Genomic DNA, 16,755 nt, shown 5'->3' with positions numbered 1-16,755 from the left:
CCCGGGCATCTACAACCCTAGTAGCACATGGGTTCCACCAAACCAGGCCAGCCCAAAGGCAAGAACAGCTTGGGTTTGCTGACGTCAGCAATGAAAAAAATCAAAACAAAATACTAAAAATTTCAGAATTTTTTTAAATAAATACTTAGTTATATTCTTCACTTCCCACACCAAAACTCTATACAAATTCATCTCATCATATCTCATGTGAATAATGGTTACCCTTAAGTTGCCATGACAATGGATGAAAACACCACAAGCCTTTTGCAAGGGCTGCAACTATTCACATAAATAGTAACAGCCTTTGTCTTGCTCTTGCCCTTTGCCATGGCAAATGGGTGGAAGTGATCTTAGATTGGTTCGGCTGGATTGATCCACCTCCAGGTTTGTGTCACACCAAATATTTTCGATACTTAAAACGCGCCTGCATTGTCTTTGTTGTGGTCGCATAATATTGGCTCCAATTGTGGCTTCTGAAAATATGTGTACGAGTGTCTCTAAGGCCTGAACGGTCAAAGCCACTGAGGCGCCGACCAACATAGCCGAAGCAGCAGAAGCAGAACAAGAACTTCACAGTTTAAATCAAATCCCTAACACGGATAATGCTTTCCCTACGCTTCCCTATTTCATTCGATAACGCTCTGATCACTCCCTTCAAACCCAGACCCTCGCGCTTCCAAACACCCACAGTCCAATCACTTCCACGCCTCTCAAGCTCACTCTCTCTTCCTCGCGCAACCACAGCTGGCGTGGTTCTCAAGGAAGAGGACAGAGTGTTATCAAAAAACCGATTTGCCCCTCGCGGAGACTTCCCGCCAGACGGCGAGCCTTTGCCGGCAGGTCTCCGGCGAGAGCTGATGCCGAGGCACGTGGCGGTGATAATGGACGGTAACGTGAGGTGGGAGAGGAGGAGAGGGTTGCCGGCTGGGTCGGGTCACGAGGCTGGTGCTCGGTCGTTGAGAGAGCTCGTTGAGCTGTGCTGGAAATGGGGGATTAGGGTTCTTACTGTTTTTGCGTTTTCGTATGATAATTGGGTTCGGCCCCAGGTCAGTCGTCCAAAAGCAAAAAAAAGAGTGCTTTCTATAGTTCGAAAAAGCTGAAAAAGTGATTTTAATTTTTTTTTTTGTGGAACTATGTAATGATTTGGTTTGGTTATAGTGTAGGTGGAGGTTGATTTTTTGATGAATTTGTTCGAGAAGATGACAAGCTCAGAAATCGACAGTTTTGCAAGGTAGCACATTTATGTTCAAATTAATTGTTGCTTGTTTAAATTCTTTATATTTCTGCTCTTGTATGTTGTAAAGGGAATTTTTTTCTCTAATGTGGAAGAGCACGCTGCATAAGTTTTGTTAGATTGTGGTGGAATTGGAAAGTTTGTGCCATTTTTGGTCACTTATTCAACCACAGAGGAGGACTTGGCTCCCTACAGAGCTTCGAAACCATTTTTACTTCCTAGGGGATTGCAGCCAGTTGTAAGTATTAGCTCTAAAGACTTCTTTTGCACATTTTCTTTGGTCAGTGGTGCATTTCTACATGGTAAATTGTAACCTAAAACTCCTCATTCGAACTGGTTCTGGTGCCGCTATTTGTATATTCTCTTGGTGTAGATGTTAATAGTTGATGGATATATTTTCTGAAAATTGGCCAGCTAGGAAAGAATTGTTTCAGATTTTGATGAGTGGTTGTTGTGGGATGTGAATATTAATTTGTCTTTCTTTTTGTCTCTCATCAGACTCAATGTCAATGTTATTGCAAAACATCTGATTATTACCTTTTTGTTTTGACAGGGATGGTATTCGAATATCGGTCATTGGGGATGTGTCAAAGCTCCCTAACTCTTTACAGAAACTGATAAGTGATGCAGAGGATAGAACGAAAGGCAACTTTAGACTCCACATTGTTGTGGCAGTGAGCTACAGTGGAAAGTACGATATTGTGCAAGCATGTAAAAGTATTTCTCAGAAGGTGAAAGATGGCCTTATTCAAGTTGACGGTATCAATGAAAGCCTCATTGAACAAGAACTGGAAACTAACTGTACTGAGTTTCCATACCCTGATCTACTAATAAGAACCAGTGGAGAACTCAGAGTTAGCAACTTCTTGTTGTGGCAGTTGGCCTACACGGAATTTTTCTTTGTATCAGCTCTTTGGCCTGATTTTGGGAAAGCTGAGTTTGTTGAGGCCTTGATTTCCTTTCAGCAGCGGCAGAGGCGTTATGGTGGAAGAGATTTATAAGTGATCAAAAGTCACGAATTTAAATCGTACATTTTTTGCTGAAAGTTTGTACTGTTATGTAAATATCAGCATCAAGTACTGGTTGTAAATGTAATGAATAGTATTTATGCATCTAACTTCTTCTGTCCCTTACATCCGGACCTGTGTAAAATATTTATGCATACACATATCATGTCCGTGTGTGCCTAGATGCTTGCTAAATCATCGCCATCTTTGTCGAAGAATCAATTGTTCATGCTCTGTAATTTCATTATTTCTGCATATCTTCACTCTCATCTGATTAATTTAGATTTACAGGCACTTCTGCAATAAGGGTTTTATTAATTTTACCCTGGCTTGTCCATTTACATGGCAGATAGCATGAAGGCATATTTAACTGCAGGGGCAATAAGCATATGTGAAGCAATATATCTCATTCAATGGTTAGAGAAAGCTTAGTGACAGTTTTCTGTACTCGCTATTCCTTTCTTGTCCATTTTACTTAATCTTAGGTTTTAAAAGTAATTATTGCTTCACATTAAAGAAAACTTGTGTGCTTCCTGTTTGATTGATTGTAAAGCAGGTGCTAGTCTATCTTTGTTCACAAGAGAGATACATTCTAATTTGAACAGTTGGGCTTACCGGTTGCATAGTGCAGGTCCCCTGATGAGTGTTTATTCTGAAGGATGTTGTGTTCTCTATTATCCAGACCGGAGCATGGATACATAATCAGCGCAGCGCCTTTGAATAGGAGCAGCTCATGCATAATGCCGTGGAGGTTCCTGTCCTGAGTGTGGTGTACATGGGATTATGTTGCCCCACACTATGCAGTCATTTAGGTTCAACTTCATCCTACTTGAGTGTTTCATGGTTTTCTATTGCTGCAGTCTTTGCGCTGATTCATTTAGCTAGGTTTTGCACAACCATGTTTTCAGGGCAGAATGCAGATCATGAACAAGAACAAGGTTAGTTCTGCTCCAAGGTATTTGGCTCTTGATTATGCCTTTATCTGTTGATGATGGTTTGTAGTCATATGATTGAATCTGATGGCCGCTAGATTTGGCCAAAACATTTACTCAAATATGGCAACCTTATCCGACTAATGGGAAGACGAAGATTTAGAAAATGGAAAAGAATAATGAGAAAAATGAATTTGAAGTTTAAACTTTGAACAATAATGCGGTCGATAGCAGCCCCAAATTGGGTGGGATGTTAATAATATATTAGAGCATGTCCACCCATGAAGGCTAAGGCAAGGCAAGGGCTGCCACTATTCACGTGAATAGTGGCAGCCTTGCCTTAGTTGGCTCCACCCTTGGAAGGCTAGGGCAAGGGCAAATACTATTCATTGTACTTTATTTTCTATTTTTTTTATACTTTAAACCATTAATTTTGATAAGCTTTTTATATAATATTTTCGGTTGCCACGTGTCACTATTTATTATAAATTTATCACCTAAAATTTCAGATTAAATTTTCGAATTAAATTTTCGGATAAGATTTTAATTATGGTTTATTTTGTGTGTTGTTTGCAATAAATGAAGGTTTGTTTTTAATTAATCTTTGTTGTGATGTGCAAATATTTTTAATAAATAGTCATATTATTTAATGCTTTCTTTATTGGAAAGTAGTAGAAAAATGTGAGTGGAAAGTAAAAAATATTGGAAGGAGAAGAGTTTGTATGAAGATTTGGTGTGGAAAGTGAATAAAATTGTTATGTATTTATTGGGAAAACATCCATAATTTTTTGGTATTTTTTTATAAAAAACTTGAATTTTTTTTGAATTTTTTTTGGCTCATTGACGTCAGCATGACATCACACTGACATCAGCGCCTTCGGGCTGAAGCCCAGGTAGGATTTGCTTGTGGGCTTGCCCAGGTTGGTGGGACTCAGGGCTTGCCCGGGCTTCTTCTCTCGCGCTGGAGGCGTACTGGGCTTGACTGTAGAGCTGGCAAACGGGTCGTTTTAACGGGTTTCGGGTCGTTAACGGGTTAATCCGTTTTCTTAACGGGTTGACACGAACACGACCCGTTAAGTTAACGGGTGACAAATACTAGACCCAAACACGACCCGTTACAATTCGCGAATATCCGACACGACCCGTTAACCCGTTAAGAATAAACCAGAAAGAAAAAAAAAAAAAAAAAAAACTATCACAGCTTCTCTACCAACACGCCTTCTCTGTCTTTTTTCCCCCAAACCCCAACCCTAACTTTTCTTCCCTCTTTCCCTATTCATTTCAGTCCTCTCACCCCAAAACAGTATATATCTCTCTCTCACAGATATCTTAAAAACTTAACAACTAAATAAATTGAGGAAGAAAGAAAATTCAAAATTAACTGAGAGAACCAAAACCAACAACTCTAGAATCAATCACCCTCTGTGGACCGACCTAGATACCTCCTCCTTGATCCCTGGTGGCTGGGTTGGCGAAGTCATCCCTGGTGGCTGGATTGGCGGAGTCTATTGAGTGGAGAGAAGAAGAGCAGAAGAGAATCTTGACAAAAAGATAGCAGAAGAGAAAAAGAGAAGAACAGAGCAGAAGAGAAGAACGAGAGGAAGAAGAAAAAGGAAAAGGGGAAAGAAGAAAAAGACAAAAAGGTAAGAAGAAAAAGACACGGAAAGAAGAAAGAAAAGGGGAAGAAGAAAAGAAAAGAAAAATATTTTGCAAAATTACAAAATTAACCTTCTTAACAGGTGGTAACGGGTTAACCCGTTTTCGACCCGAAACGACCCGTTAGCTTAACGGGTGGCTAACGGGTTCACCCGTTTTCAACCCGACCCAATAAGCTCAACCCAAATACTGATAATTTCGTGCGAATTCGTGTCGTGTTAACGGGTCGTGTGCAATATTGCCGGGTCTACTTGACTGGGGGGCCTCCTGCCCGGTTTGATGCTAACGCTAGACATGCTCTTAGAGTTAGTCGTTGACTTTCTATTTGATTCCTTTTGCCTGGCATGGGTTAGGTATATTGATGGTTAATTAAACATTCATTTTGCCTTGGTTTAGGCATATCCAAAGTTCATGGTCTTCAATCTTCAGGTAAAGAATTGATTTGGTTTTGATAATGTCCTGGCAAATTGCAGGCTTATCTCAATTCTTCAATCCACGACTGATTTGTGGTTGAAGGTTGAATGTCACAAGAAGTGGCCCCAAATACTAAATTGCGCACGTGTTCAAAGGAAAACTACTTTTAAGAGATGGGCCATATTTTATTGTTGCTGTCGAAATCTTGACTTCACCAATAAAGATAGGTTTTTTTTTTTTTTTCCCCACAATTGGAGACTTTTCAAGTGAGGAACGGACTCATGGGACAGAAATTCTCTTTCTTTCTTCTGTTAGCAACCTTCTATCTAATTTTCTCTTTTGGATTGTCTCTATTCTTCTCGTGCCATGTGTCACTTTCTTTATACTAAAATAATGTCATTGATGCATAGCTTTTGTTTTCCAAGATTAACTTTAATATTACATTTAATTTATCTAAATTTTTTTACAAATTGGAAAATTAAAAATAGAAATTAATAAAATAATATTTTGTTTTACCCACTAGCCTCAGCCATACGCCCCATCTCCATCTCTCAACTATGTTGCTTCTCTTGCCAGCCACCCACCACTGAGTAGCATTTTCCTCCCGCCGCTTGTGGCTGGGTTGTTTTTTCAATAATTTCACCTTTTTAATGTTCTAATTATTAATATCCTAAAACTGATATTTTTAATTTTTTTAAATTGAATTTGGTATTTTTTTTAAGAACTGAGGGGGTATTTTATATCATTCAAAATTTGATATGCTACCAAACTACAAAAGGGTTCTCCACTGATGTTTCAGAAATTCATATTGTCAAAAGTGAGTAGTATAATTATCTATATATATATATATATATATATATATATGGGGGCGGATCCGTGGCACCATATTTTTGACACAAGTTTTGACACAATTTTTGGGCCATTAGATTACTCTACTTTTAATGGTTGAGATTAAACTTAACATGACAAAATAATATTTTTCTCTTTAATTAATATTTATACATTGAGATTAAAATTCTGATATTAATTAAGAATTCATTCTCTCTCATCTCATTAATTATCTTTAATTCATTCATTCTCTTTCTTTCTTGGTAATCTATCTTCTTTCTCACGCACACCTCTCTCTCTCTCTCTCTCTCTCTCTACATAGATGATTTAGAAGATATGTTGAATGAAGCTATGCACAATCAGCTTTCCATTGGAGGTGGCCAGGAAACGGCTGATGGTTGGACAATGACGAAAAGGAAAAAACCCCCACACAGAACCTGATCAAAATGGAGATAGAAAGAATGATCAGAAAAAACAAAGTATAGGAAGAGAGAGAGAGAGATTGCAGAAGAATCGGTGGAGAGAGTAATATTTGGTGGGTTTTATTATTAATGTGTTTGTATTTTTAATCAAAGGAGGTCAGAGGATGCCAACTTGTTCTTTTTTGGGTTTCTGAGTTGTGACATGAACCTTATTTTTTGATGGTTGGTTGTGATGTTGAAGGGCATCTACCTTCTCTGGTTTAGTTTTAGTCTGTAAGTTGTGGCTATAAAAATAAAATGCTTGACAATAACAAAAAAAGAGCTAAGAATCCTGTTCTTCGTTTTTCTATAATTTATCCATCGAGTCTAATTTGTTGTGTTTCAGTTTGGAATTCCTCTGCTTCTTGACTGGTCTGGACATTTTTTCATGCCGGGATACTACAGGTTTCTCTCATCTTTTGCTGACCCTGTAGTTTAGATTATAAGTCATGAGGTACTGGAAACAGGGAGCAGCTGCGTTTGGATAGGTACCTGGAAACATCATGGGACTGAGAATGTAAATGGAACCAGGCTTATGAATACATCATAATTACAGTTTTTTTTTAACAAACGTTCATCTTCTTGTGTATTGGAGAGTGGTTTTTATTAAAATCCAAATAAAAAAATACAAGGGCTTACAAGTATATACAGGCAACTAGTATCACTTATACAACATCATGCCCTCAAGGAAAGGCATCTTTTATTCATACAACACTATTCCTATTAGTTTCCCTAGGTTGTGCGATGGAGTTGCCGGAGAGGAAGGGGAGAGAGAGTCCTTGTGATTTGTGGTTTAGGTAGGATAGGAGTTGGAGTGGTGGTGGTGGTGAGGGTGGCTTTGGGGATGAGAAGGGGATGGGAGAGTGAGAAAGAAGAAGCAAAGGCAGAGGAGGCGTCAGTTATCTGTAGAAGAAAGAGAGAGAATGAATGAATTAAAGATAATTAATGAGATGAGAGAGATTGAATTCTTAATTAATATCAGAATTTTAATCTCAATGTATAAATATTAATTAAAGTAAAAAAAAATATTATTTTGTCATGTTAGGTTTAATCTCAACCATTAAAAGTAGAGTAATCTAATGGTCCAAAAATTGTGTCAAAACTTGTGTCAATGCAAATATTCAAAATATCAGAAAATGCTCTTAGTTAATGCAAATATTAAGAATTGAAATTATTAATTAAATAAGGATAATATGGTAAATTCACACATTTTTATATTTAAAAAAATTAAAATTAAAAGAAAAATTAGATAATGAATCATATTTTTATGAAACATAACTATTCATTATTATTTTTAATTCTAAAATAAATTTAAATTTTTTTAAAAGAGCCTCCTTGTTTTTTTTTCTTTCTGTCTTTATAATGGTTTTTTTTTTGGGGGGGTAAAGTCAATAAAACTTTATACGGCTTCTTGTTTATCCACCAAAGATATGAAATAATGGTTGTGATCTCTCAATTATTCAATGTGGGCCAGTACAGGAAGGACAAGGTGACATGTATATCCCTTATCCAAAATCCAGCTACACATCATAATTACTTATATCGGAATTGGAAATGAGTTTTTTTTAATTTAAAATTTTTGAGTAGTTTTTCTATTCTTATTGAGAAGGACGTTAATATACTAACCTCACACACGCTATATATATTATGACTCTAACTAGGACATTTCTTAGAGGAGCAATTGCTCCAAATCACTATACTATACTAGTTGGTTCTTTGCGAATTGTTAATCAGTTTTAACATTTCTATCCCTTAAGACTTATCAATCATGTAAAAGTCATCAAGCTAATCATAATTAATAAATTACACGTCATGGTTGGCCTTGGACAAATCGTCCTTTTTTTACTAGTTTTGTCAAATCCCCCCACCCGCTGCGCCTACTGGTTTTGGCTCCCTTCACTGTCTTCACTGCAAGTTTCTCAAACCACCAATTAAATCCTGCCACGTTACGACACTAAACCACTTCAAACTTTCTTGTCTCCCCCATAAAACCACGTGCCTTATGATTATTGGCCACTGCATAGGCAAAGGCAAAGTCTTCACAGGAGAGAGAATCATAAATTCATAATCCATTATAGATGAAAAGAATTTAAAAATCGGCCCCTTCGTTTGTTTTAAGGATTTGGAGCGGACAGTGCAGTGGCGGTCTGAGCTCGTCTCTGGTTTTGGATAAAGGTTGAGACTTTTGGGTTTTTAAAACTGTTTTTTCTCTGTTTTTCTGTTTGGTGAACGGGAATTGTTTTTCCCGGAAAGTCCCGGCCATGGGAAAATCGTTCAAGGACTCTCTTAAAGCGCTTGAAGCAGATATTCAGCACGCCAATACTGTGTAAGTCTCCGTCTTTTTCTTTGTTCAGCTATCAACTCCTCTGTGTAAATTTAGGATTTTTTATAAAAAATTTCTCAACTTTTTTGTTTATGCTCTCTAAAACTTTATGAGTTTTGTTTTCTGGAACCGTCTAGTGTTTTTGGGACCAACCCAAGAAGAGAGAGGAAAAAAAAAAAATTGAAAGAAGCCAAACTAAAATTAGGGAACCTCTACAGTAGCTTCAGTTCAATGCCCCTGTTTGGGTGCTTGAATGAATTTGGAAAGATCAACAAATAAAAATTGTGCTTGAGCTGGTGCTATGAAAATCACAGTTATTGGCATTAAAAGAAAAAAAGAAAAAGAAAAAAGAAGAGCCATTGCAATTTGCAGAGGCCCCATCTCATAATTAAACTCTAGTAGCATACACTTTTGTTTTGGTTATTATATTTGCTTTGACAGTGTATGGTAGCCACCCAATATTTTGGGCAATTGGGTCTTCCCTAATCCATTAGATTTGTACTAAAAACTCAAAATGTGCAATAACTTGATTTGTACCATGTATAAATGCTGTAGATTTTATTTTTTGTGTGCAATTATGTCACTTTGGTGATATAATAATTGTTGAATGCTTGTTAATCAAATGCTTTGCTGGGCCATTGTTTTGTTTAGGGCTTTAGATTATCCAAGGGAGAAAGATGGAGCACGTCTCCAGATGAGACTATCCTACTGTCCAGCGGCAAACTTTTTTCTCTTTCTTGTCCAGTGGACTGACTATCACCTTGCTGGGGCCCTTGGTTTGCTCAGAATTCTTATTTATATGGTATATTTCTTTTCCTTTAAAAAAAAAAATTGAGTTCTATAGGTTATGTCAATGCTCGTTTCTGTTTTTGTTTTTTGTTTTTGTAATTAGAGATATAGAGCCAAGAGAGGAGAAGGAGATGAGAAACCCAAGCGAAAGATAATAGATGAGAAAGATAATTTAAAAAGTTGAAATAGTTTTTAGTTTTTAGATTAGCACATGCTGTTTATTTCTTCCTCTCTTGCTCGCCTTTTTCCACTCTATCCTCCCTCCCTTCCCAACTCTATTTTTAATTAGAAAAAAACACATATGTTAGCAAAAGAGCACATAATTTTTTTTTTGTGTAGTACTTTTTTTGTATGACATGCTTTGTAATTTCATTATCCAGTTTCACCATTTTTAATTCATTCAGATCATATGTGCCTAATATTAGATTCCATCTTCAGAAAACGTAGTGAGTTTATTATGACTTTTTATTTGGGTGTGGCAATGTGGTGGATTTGCGCAGACGTATCCTGATGGAAAGACCACCATGTCAGTTTATGAAAGGAAAGCCAGCATTAGAGAATTTTATGGTGAGTGATGAAGTAAAGATGAACTTTACCAATGTAGTAACATTTGTAGGCACATGCATAATACTGAAAGCTGATCTTCTTGGGAGGCTGTGAGGGGGGAAAGGATGGGAGGCAAGGGATATATTTTTTTCCTTCATTGATATTTATGGATGTAATTTGTGTTCGCATGTTTTTCTTTTCATGAACAGGTGTGATATTTCCTTCTTTGCTGCAACTTCAAAGAGGCATCACAGATTTAGAGGATAGGAAGCAGAAAGAGGTTTGCACTGTCAGATACAAAAGAAAGGAGGAGTTGGACAAGGGAAAACTCTCTGAAATTGACATCGAAAGAGAAAAAGAGTGCGGAATTTGCATGGAGGTGAACAAAAAAGTTGTGTTACCTAACTGCAGTCATACATTGTGTTTGAAGTGTTACCGGGACTGGTAAGCTTGAACCAACACAACCACCCCCCCCTATTTTTTTGTCTTCGTTATAGTTTTCAACTTATTCTTCACAACATATTTTGTTGTGTATAAATCATGTTTTCTATTGTGTGCAAGAGATTTCTGCTTAATGTTTTCTACGGAAGCTTTTGGTCATAACAATTTTATAGGTGTGGATGGATTGCATTTCTCTGTGCACATTTATCCCCATATATGGAAAGAGCATTGTTTTCAGAAACCGTTGTACCTTCTCTGTCATTAAGTTGTTTGGTTACCCTTTTTGGCTCAGCTGTAAGATTAAAATGGCCGATGACTTAGACCTTGCTTAATTGAATGATATTTTGAGTAAAGCTGGCATTTGCATTTCAAAAGCTTCATGACTTGTTTTTTTGTATTATCCCTTTTCTTGTTAAAAAAGGTTTTTGCCAATTTTGAATATGGAATGGAACTTGATGTTATTCTGCTGATTGTTTCAGGCGTGGGCGGTCTAAGTCGTGCCCCTTTTGTCGTGATAGCCTCAAAAGAGTCAACTCAGGCGACCTTTGGATCTACACTGAAAAATGTGATGTTATTGATTTATCCACAATATTAAGAGAGGATCGCAAGAGACTTTTTATGTACGTTGAAAGATTGCCTCTTGTTGTTCCAGACCCTGTATTTCTACCCTATGATTCTCATGTTCGGTGAGACTCATGTACAGCTTTTGGGAACTACTTGTAGATAAAATGCCTGATTGTACTGTGTAAGTAGTAATCTTTTAAATTGTAAATGCACTTTGGCCATAGTTTTGATTGCCTTAAGAGTAACTTGAAATACTGGTTCTGCGTAATAGTACATGTTTCGTTCTTTCCTTTTGAAATGTAATGATAACTTGAAAGCAATACTTGCAAATTTGCAATACCAAGAAGCAGAGTATATATGATTTGGTGGATCAAGATCAATTATCTTGCAAGCTCACATATTCTGCATAAAAGCGTGGATGATTTTCGTCTGAATGAACATAGGCATGGCCTCCATGACTGGAAACATCAAGGCCTGCAACTTCTTCATCAATAGAGATCCTCAAAATCTCAAGACTGTGAAGGGCGTAGAAAAGAGGGCCCATTGTCAAGCTGACCCAGCCCGCAATGACCAAAACCTCAGTCACTTGGGCTCCGAGCAGACCCCAGCCGCCACCCATCAAGAGACCATAAGGCCGTACCGTACCCACCGTGCCCGAATTATAGGCTTGGATCACAAACTCCTCTTTTGCAAACAGCCCAGTAAATATCAATCCCCATGCACCACACCCGCCGTGCAGTTGGGTCGCTTCTAATGGGTCATCAAACTGTAGCTTTAAGGCCAAGATGTTGAGCCCAATTAAGACCCAGGCTGCGAAGAACCCACACACGACAGCAGCCCAAGGCTCGACCACAGCACATCCTGATGTAATTGCCACAAACCCACCAAGCACTCCATTGCAAACATCTAGAGCATCCCAATGGCCCACTATTAAGCGCCGACTGAATAGGGTTACAATTCCGGCAGTTGAACCGGCTAATGTGGTGATAACCGCTGTTCGGCCCACCGAGGTCCAATTCCCTTGATCAGTTGTGTCTGGATAGGCCACAAGAATCTTATCAAATGAGCCCGGGTTAAACCCGAACCACCCGAACCATAGCAAGAAAGTCCCAAGCACCACAAGGGTTGCATTATGGCCTCTAATGGGTATGGGCTTCCCAAACGCATCAAACCGGCCCACTCTCGGACCTTCAATGAAAGAACCCCAAAGCCCAGCAACTCCACCAACCAAATGAACCACACCGCTCCCAGCAAAGTCAATGGCACCAGAACCCAAGAACAAGTTACTTGAATTGGGGCTGAGCCAACCACTCTCAGACCAAACCCAATGAGCCACCACAGGGTACACAAACCCAGATAGAAAACAAGAGAAGATCAGATATGCACTGAATTGGGTTCTCTCAGCTATGGACCCACTAGTGATGCCAGCAACCGCAATAGCAAAAGCCCATTGGAAAAGGAAGAAGCTGTAGTCATAGCCATAAGAGGAGCTGGGAATGTCTTTGAGAGCAAAGAAACTTGTACCAATAAAAGGGTTGGAACGGGCGCCTTCTCCAAATGCAAAAGCAAAGCCGAAGAGGTAGAAAGAGAAACTACCTACCACGGCGTCGACAACATTGGTGAGCATTATGTTCATGGCGTTCTTGGCTCGAACGGAGCCAGCGCAGAGCATGGCAAAGCCAAGCTGCATAACGAAGACGAGGTAGGCGGAGAAGAGGAGGTAAATGGTGTTGATGGAGTATTCGACACTTTCCTCCCATGAGGCAGCCATGAGAGGGAGAGGGAGATGGAGATGGAGATGGAGATGGTTGGTGGTGAATTGAGAGAGGTGGATGATATGGGTTTTGATAGTTTTGCGTGTACAACTCTAAATGAGAGGCTTGAAGTTTTGAAGGGTAGATACACATTGGTGGGTCGCTATATAAATATTCAAGCATGGGTAGAGTGGGGACCAACTCGGCCGTTCCCACTCAGTTGTTTGATTTTGACTCGAGTCTTGTACATGTAATTAAAGTTTATTTGTAGCACTTTTTCCTAAGTGGGAGGAGCTTCTCTTAAAGTTGCCAACTGCCATAGCTAAACCTAAAACAGTCTTTTTGGCTTTTAAACCAAAACAGGTGATAACAACATCGATTAGAATGATGCAAAGGCTTCCAAGATTTGACATAGAAGTCTACATATTTCAATGCTCACCTGAATTTGAGGAGATTCTAACTGCTTAGTTCACTACTGACCCTAAAAGATTCAACCTAGTTGGATTCTGTACCAACCATTCTTCTCTATGTGTGACATTATAATTTTGAAAAGAGAAAATACGAATTCGCCTATTTTCTTTAATTTTGGTGCCACACATCAATTATCACAAATACCAGATGGACTAACCCAACTATAAATTGCTATTATCTCTTGGCTAGCTAATAATATACCGATAACAATTAGTTGTGGAAGGCTCCAAGCCATTTTCATACAGTTATTTACTTAAATATAACTTATAATATACACATATGGAGTTTAACTCCTATTTACAGCTGCTATTTTTGAAGTATAATCATTGAGTTTGTAGGTAGGAGGAGCCATGACCTTGCATATTAACTCGGCTAGTGAGGGAAGGTCTCATCGTAACGATTGCAGACTCGTTGGCTCCGGCTTTAAGTGCAGCTCGTCCAGCTTCCAGGAACCTCTTAACAGCATCCTCTGCATATCTGTTGGCTTCAGCCACTCTCATGCTTTCGCCGATATATGGGTAAGTGTTGAGAAGATAATCACCATTGAGCTGGGATGCAAGCTGGATCAACTCAACTTGAAATTCTGAGAGGCTCACATCTTCTCGGGGTCCCCCAGGCCTCAGTGACATAGTCACCTCTGGAAGAGTTTCTGTTACAAAGGAATGTGGATTAACATTGACTGATTTGTGCAAGAAAACAAAAAAGGAAAAAACTACTCCAGAGAGAAAGTGCAGCTCTTTTTGTAATATGCAAGGGCATTACACATCAGAAAGAAAAGAAAAAATCAGAGGGATCGATGCATACCTGGACAGTCGTCACGAGGAGTACTGCGGAGGTAAAAGTAATTCTCAAAAGTACCAGCCCATGCATCTCTCTTTGTCAGGAAGTTCGATTTTAAATTGAAAAGCTTCTTTACAGTCGCAGGAATAGAAGAATGCTCAAAATGTGAATCTGGTGTCGGCCCTGTTGGCTCATGGATAACTGCACCAAAATACCAAAAGTCAATCAATAGGACAAAAGGCCTAAACCTGTAATGGCATGGCATAGAAGCATAACAAGTACATGCCTGAAGAATTATTCCATGAGATTATTTGCTAAGACTTTATACCCTATATGCATCAAGAAATAACAACGAAGGAGGGAGGGGGAGGGAAGGGATTGAAAAAATTGTGGTTCTGATTGGCCTCGAGTTAGATGCATAATGCAGATTCTTCTAGTCTAGATGTAATAAAGCCCCTTTCTTTCAGGAAATTTATGCTGTCTGAACTCAACCCCAACATTGGAATTGATACAAAGTTTTAAGCATGGCCAGCCCATTGGAGGTTTTCACTCATTTGTAATGCATAAAAGACCATTTTCCAATATATCATGTTCATGACCCAATTTTCTCTCCTTGGATGAATGGTGAACGCGGAAAAATTGCCGCCTTTGGTGGCTTGCATCTAACACATGGACAATAAGGACAACTTGTGCAGACACCAAAGATCCTTGTCTACAAACCTTTGTTATAGAGGGGAAATAGAACCAACTCCCTTCCCTTAAACAGTAACTATTGGGCGTAGGCGTAGCCACAGAGAAAGCTCAAAGCATAGCCATATGAAAAAATACTCATTGCAAACACAACCCAAAGACCAAGACTTGAAAAATTCCTTGTATATATTTCAGAAAACAGACCAATCCCACATACATTACCAAATTCCAACTGAAAAACCAGTTAACAGACTCAAACTTGATTATTTTCCCCAATTAAGAATTGCATATAAAACAATTTAAGAAAAGGGTCCATATCCAATTAAATATCAAAATTAAACCCATTTACCTCAAATATCACTCATTAATCAGCCGCATTATCTATCCACCACAAACCTCAACAAAAACAAAAACCAAATAATTCTAAACTTATTAAACAAACCAACCGAGAAGAAGCAGAGAAAACTCACCGGTACCCTTTTCGACCCAGGGCGAGACGAGTATGGTCGGCACCCTCACACCCAACCGGTCAAACCTGAAATAAAACGGGTCGGGCCCGACAATCCCATCCGGGCTCGGCACACCCGAAACCGGCGTAGGCACGTGGTCGTAAAACCCGCCGTGCTCATCGTATGTAATCAACAAGGCCATTTCTTTCCACTGTGGGCTCGCCCTCAGCGTCTCGTACACTTCCTTCACGAACCTCTGCCCTCGCGCCACATCATGCGACGGGTGGTCGTCGTTGGCGGGAAGCTCCTTGACGTCAAAGTACCTCTGCTCGATCACCGCGTAGTTCGGGAGCTTCCCGCGCTTCGCGTGGAGCTTGAATTTCAGAGCATAGCTGTGAAATTTCGTCACGTGCTTCAGCTTCCTCAGGCTTCTGAAGAAGAGGGTGGCGGGGATGTTCTGGTAATAAATCCCGAAGTCGAGGGCATTTTCGTCCAGGGAGTCGAAGATCGTTTTCTGAGGGAACCCGTGGATGAGGTCCTTGCGGACGTTGCTGGAGGCGCCGTGTGATGTGGCCGAGTGGACGTAGAACCGGTTCGGCTGAGTCGACGCGGGTACGGACGCGAACCACCGGTCGAACACGGCAAACTCGTTCGCTAACTCGGTGTAGACCGGCAAGACCTCCGGCTTGAACCCGCTCATCACCTTGCTCGACATGCCCTCGACCATGCTCTCGGCCTGCTGAGCGAACCCGTTCATCGGGGCTGGGTCCTCGAAGCTCCGGTTGGACCCGAATATCTGCTCCCTGATCGCCTGGATCGAGTGGCCCGGGTCCGAGTCAATGAAGAAGGCGTCGCTTGAGACGGGGACTCGGGGCGAGTTGGGGTCCGAGACGGAGAGCGGGTTCGACTCGTTTCCGGTGAGGCCGTCGATTTCGGGTCGGGTCGACTTCAGCCAGCCGAGCATGTGGTCGAAGGAGCGGTTTTCCATGACCAAAACGACGACCGTTTTGATGGGTCCTTGGATTTTAGGGGTTTTGCGTGCCGTAGCAGTATGAATGGATTGGGTCGATACTAACAAGAGGTAGAGGGAGACAGTCCATGTGATGGGTATTCGCCGGAAAGCCATCTCCGGTTACCAGAACTGGGAAACGCCGGTGACCCACAGAGCAAAGCGAAAGGCAAAGCCTTTCGAGCGTCAACTGTTGTATTTGTAGAGAGAAATGGTATAAAGGTATATGCTTTGAGAATAAAACCTTTCTTTTAGATGGAGTTGTTTCTTCTAAAATTCAACACCTTATCAGAAGAGACTCCACCAGATAGTGATCATTCAAGAAGAAGAGAAGTCTGAAATTGGAATATTAATTTTTTCGGAGTTAAAAGTACTCAAACTCAGACGTGGCATTTCAAGGCCCAAGG

The 16,755-nt window shown here is 39.9% G+C and overlaps 4 protein-coding genes across 4 annotated transcripts; 2 read left to right on the top strand and 2 right to left on the bottom strand.

Annotated features, from left to right (window-relative positions):
* Window positions 1–393: 393 nt before the first annotated feature.
* On the top strand, window positions 394–2,367 carry CPT4 (Undecaprenyl pyrophosphate synthetase family protein). The gene is made up of 3 exons (XM_021960552.2): window positions 394–1,046; window positions 1,164–1,231; window positions 1,788–2,367. The coding sequence occupies exons 1-3, from the start codon at window positions 603–605 to the stop codon at window positions 2,233–2,235; spliced, it is 960 nt and encodes a 319-aa protein (XP_021816244.2). The 5' UTR covers window positions 394–602; the 3' UTR covers window positions 2,236–2,367.
* Window positions 2,368–8,586: 6,219 nt separating this feature from the next.
* Window positions 8,587–11,484, top strand: LOC110758689 (E3 ubiquitin-protein ligase AIRP2). The gene is made up of 5 exons (XM_021960604.2): window positions 8,587–8,858; window positions 9,507–9,657; window positions 10,145–10,211; window positions 10,400–10,634; window positions 11,111–11,484. The coding sequence occupies exons 1-5, from the start codon at window positions 8,794–8,796 to the stop codon at window positions 11,319–11,321; spliced, it is 729 nt and encodes a 242-aa protein (XP_021816296.2). The 5' UTR covers window positions 8,587–8,793; the 3' UTR covers window positions 11,322–11,484.
* Window positions 11,485–11,532: 48 nt separating this feature from the next.
* LOC110758688 (ammonium transporter 1 member 3) lies at window positions 11,533–13,202 on the bottom strand. The gene has a single exon (XM_021960603.2). It carries the CDS (start codon window positions 12,964–12,966, stop codon window positions 11,572–11,574), a length of 1,395 nt encoding a protein of 464 aa, XP_021816295.2. The 5' UTR covers window positions 12,967–13,202; the 3' UTR covers window positions 11,533–11,571.
* Window positions 13,203–13,568: 366 nt separating this feature from the next.
* Window positions 13,569–16,697, bottom strand: NPC1 (non-specific phospholipase C1). The gene is made up of 3 exons (XM_021960602.2): window positions 15,361–16,697; window positions 14,225–14,401; window positions 13,569–14,069 (listed from the first exon to the last, which is right to left on the bottom strand). Exons 1-3 carry the CDS (start codon window positions 16,463–16,465, stop codon window positions 13,744–13,746), a joined length of 1,608 nt encoding a protein of 535 aa, XP_021816294.2. The 5' UTR covers window positions 16,466–16,697; the 3' UTR covers window positions 13,569–13,743.
* Window positions 16,698–16,755: the final 58 nt, after the last annotated feature.

The sequence above is a fragment of the Prunus avium genome, chromosome 6, assembly GCF_965620075.1.
Source record: "Prunus avium chromosome 6, drPruAviu1.hap1.1, whole genome shotgun sequence".
NCBI lineage: Eukaryota > Viridiplantae > Streptophyta > Magnoliopsida > Rosales > Rosaceae > Prunus > Prunus avium.
The sequence above is the reverse complement of the archived record's forward strand: the minus strand, read 5'-3'. Positions and strand labels throughout refer to the sequence as shown.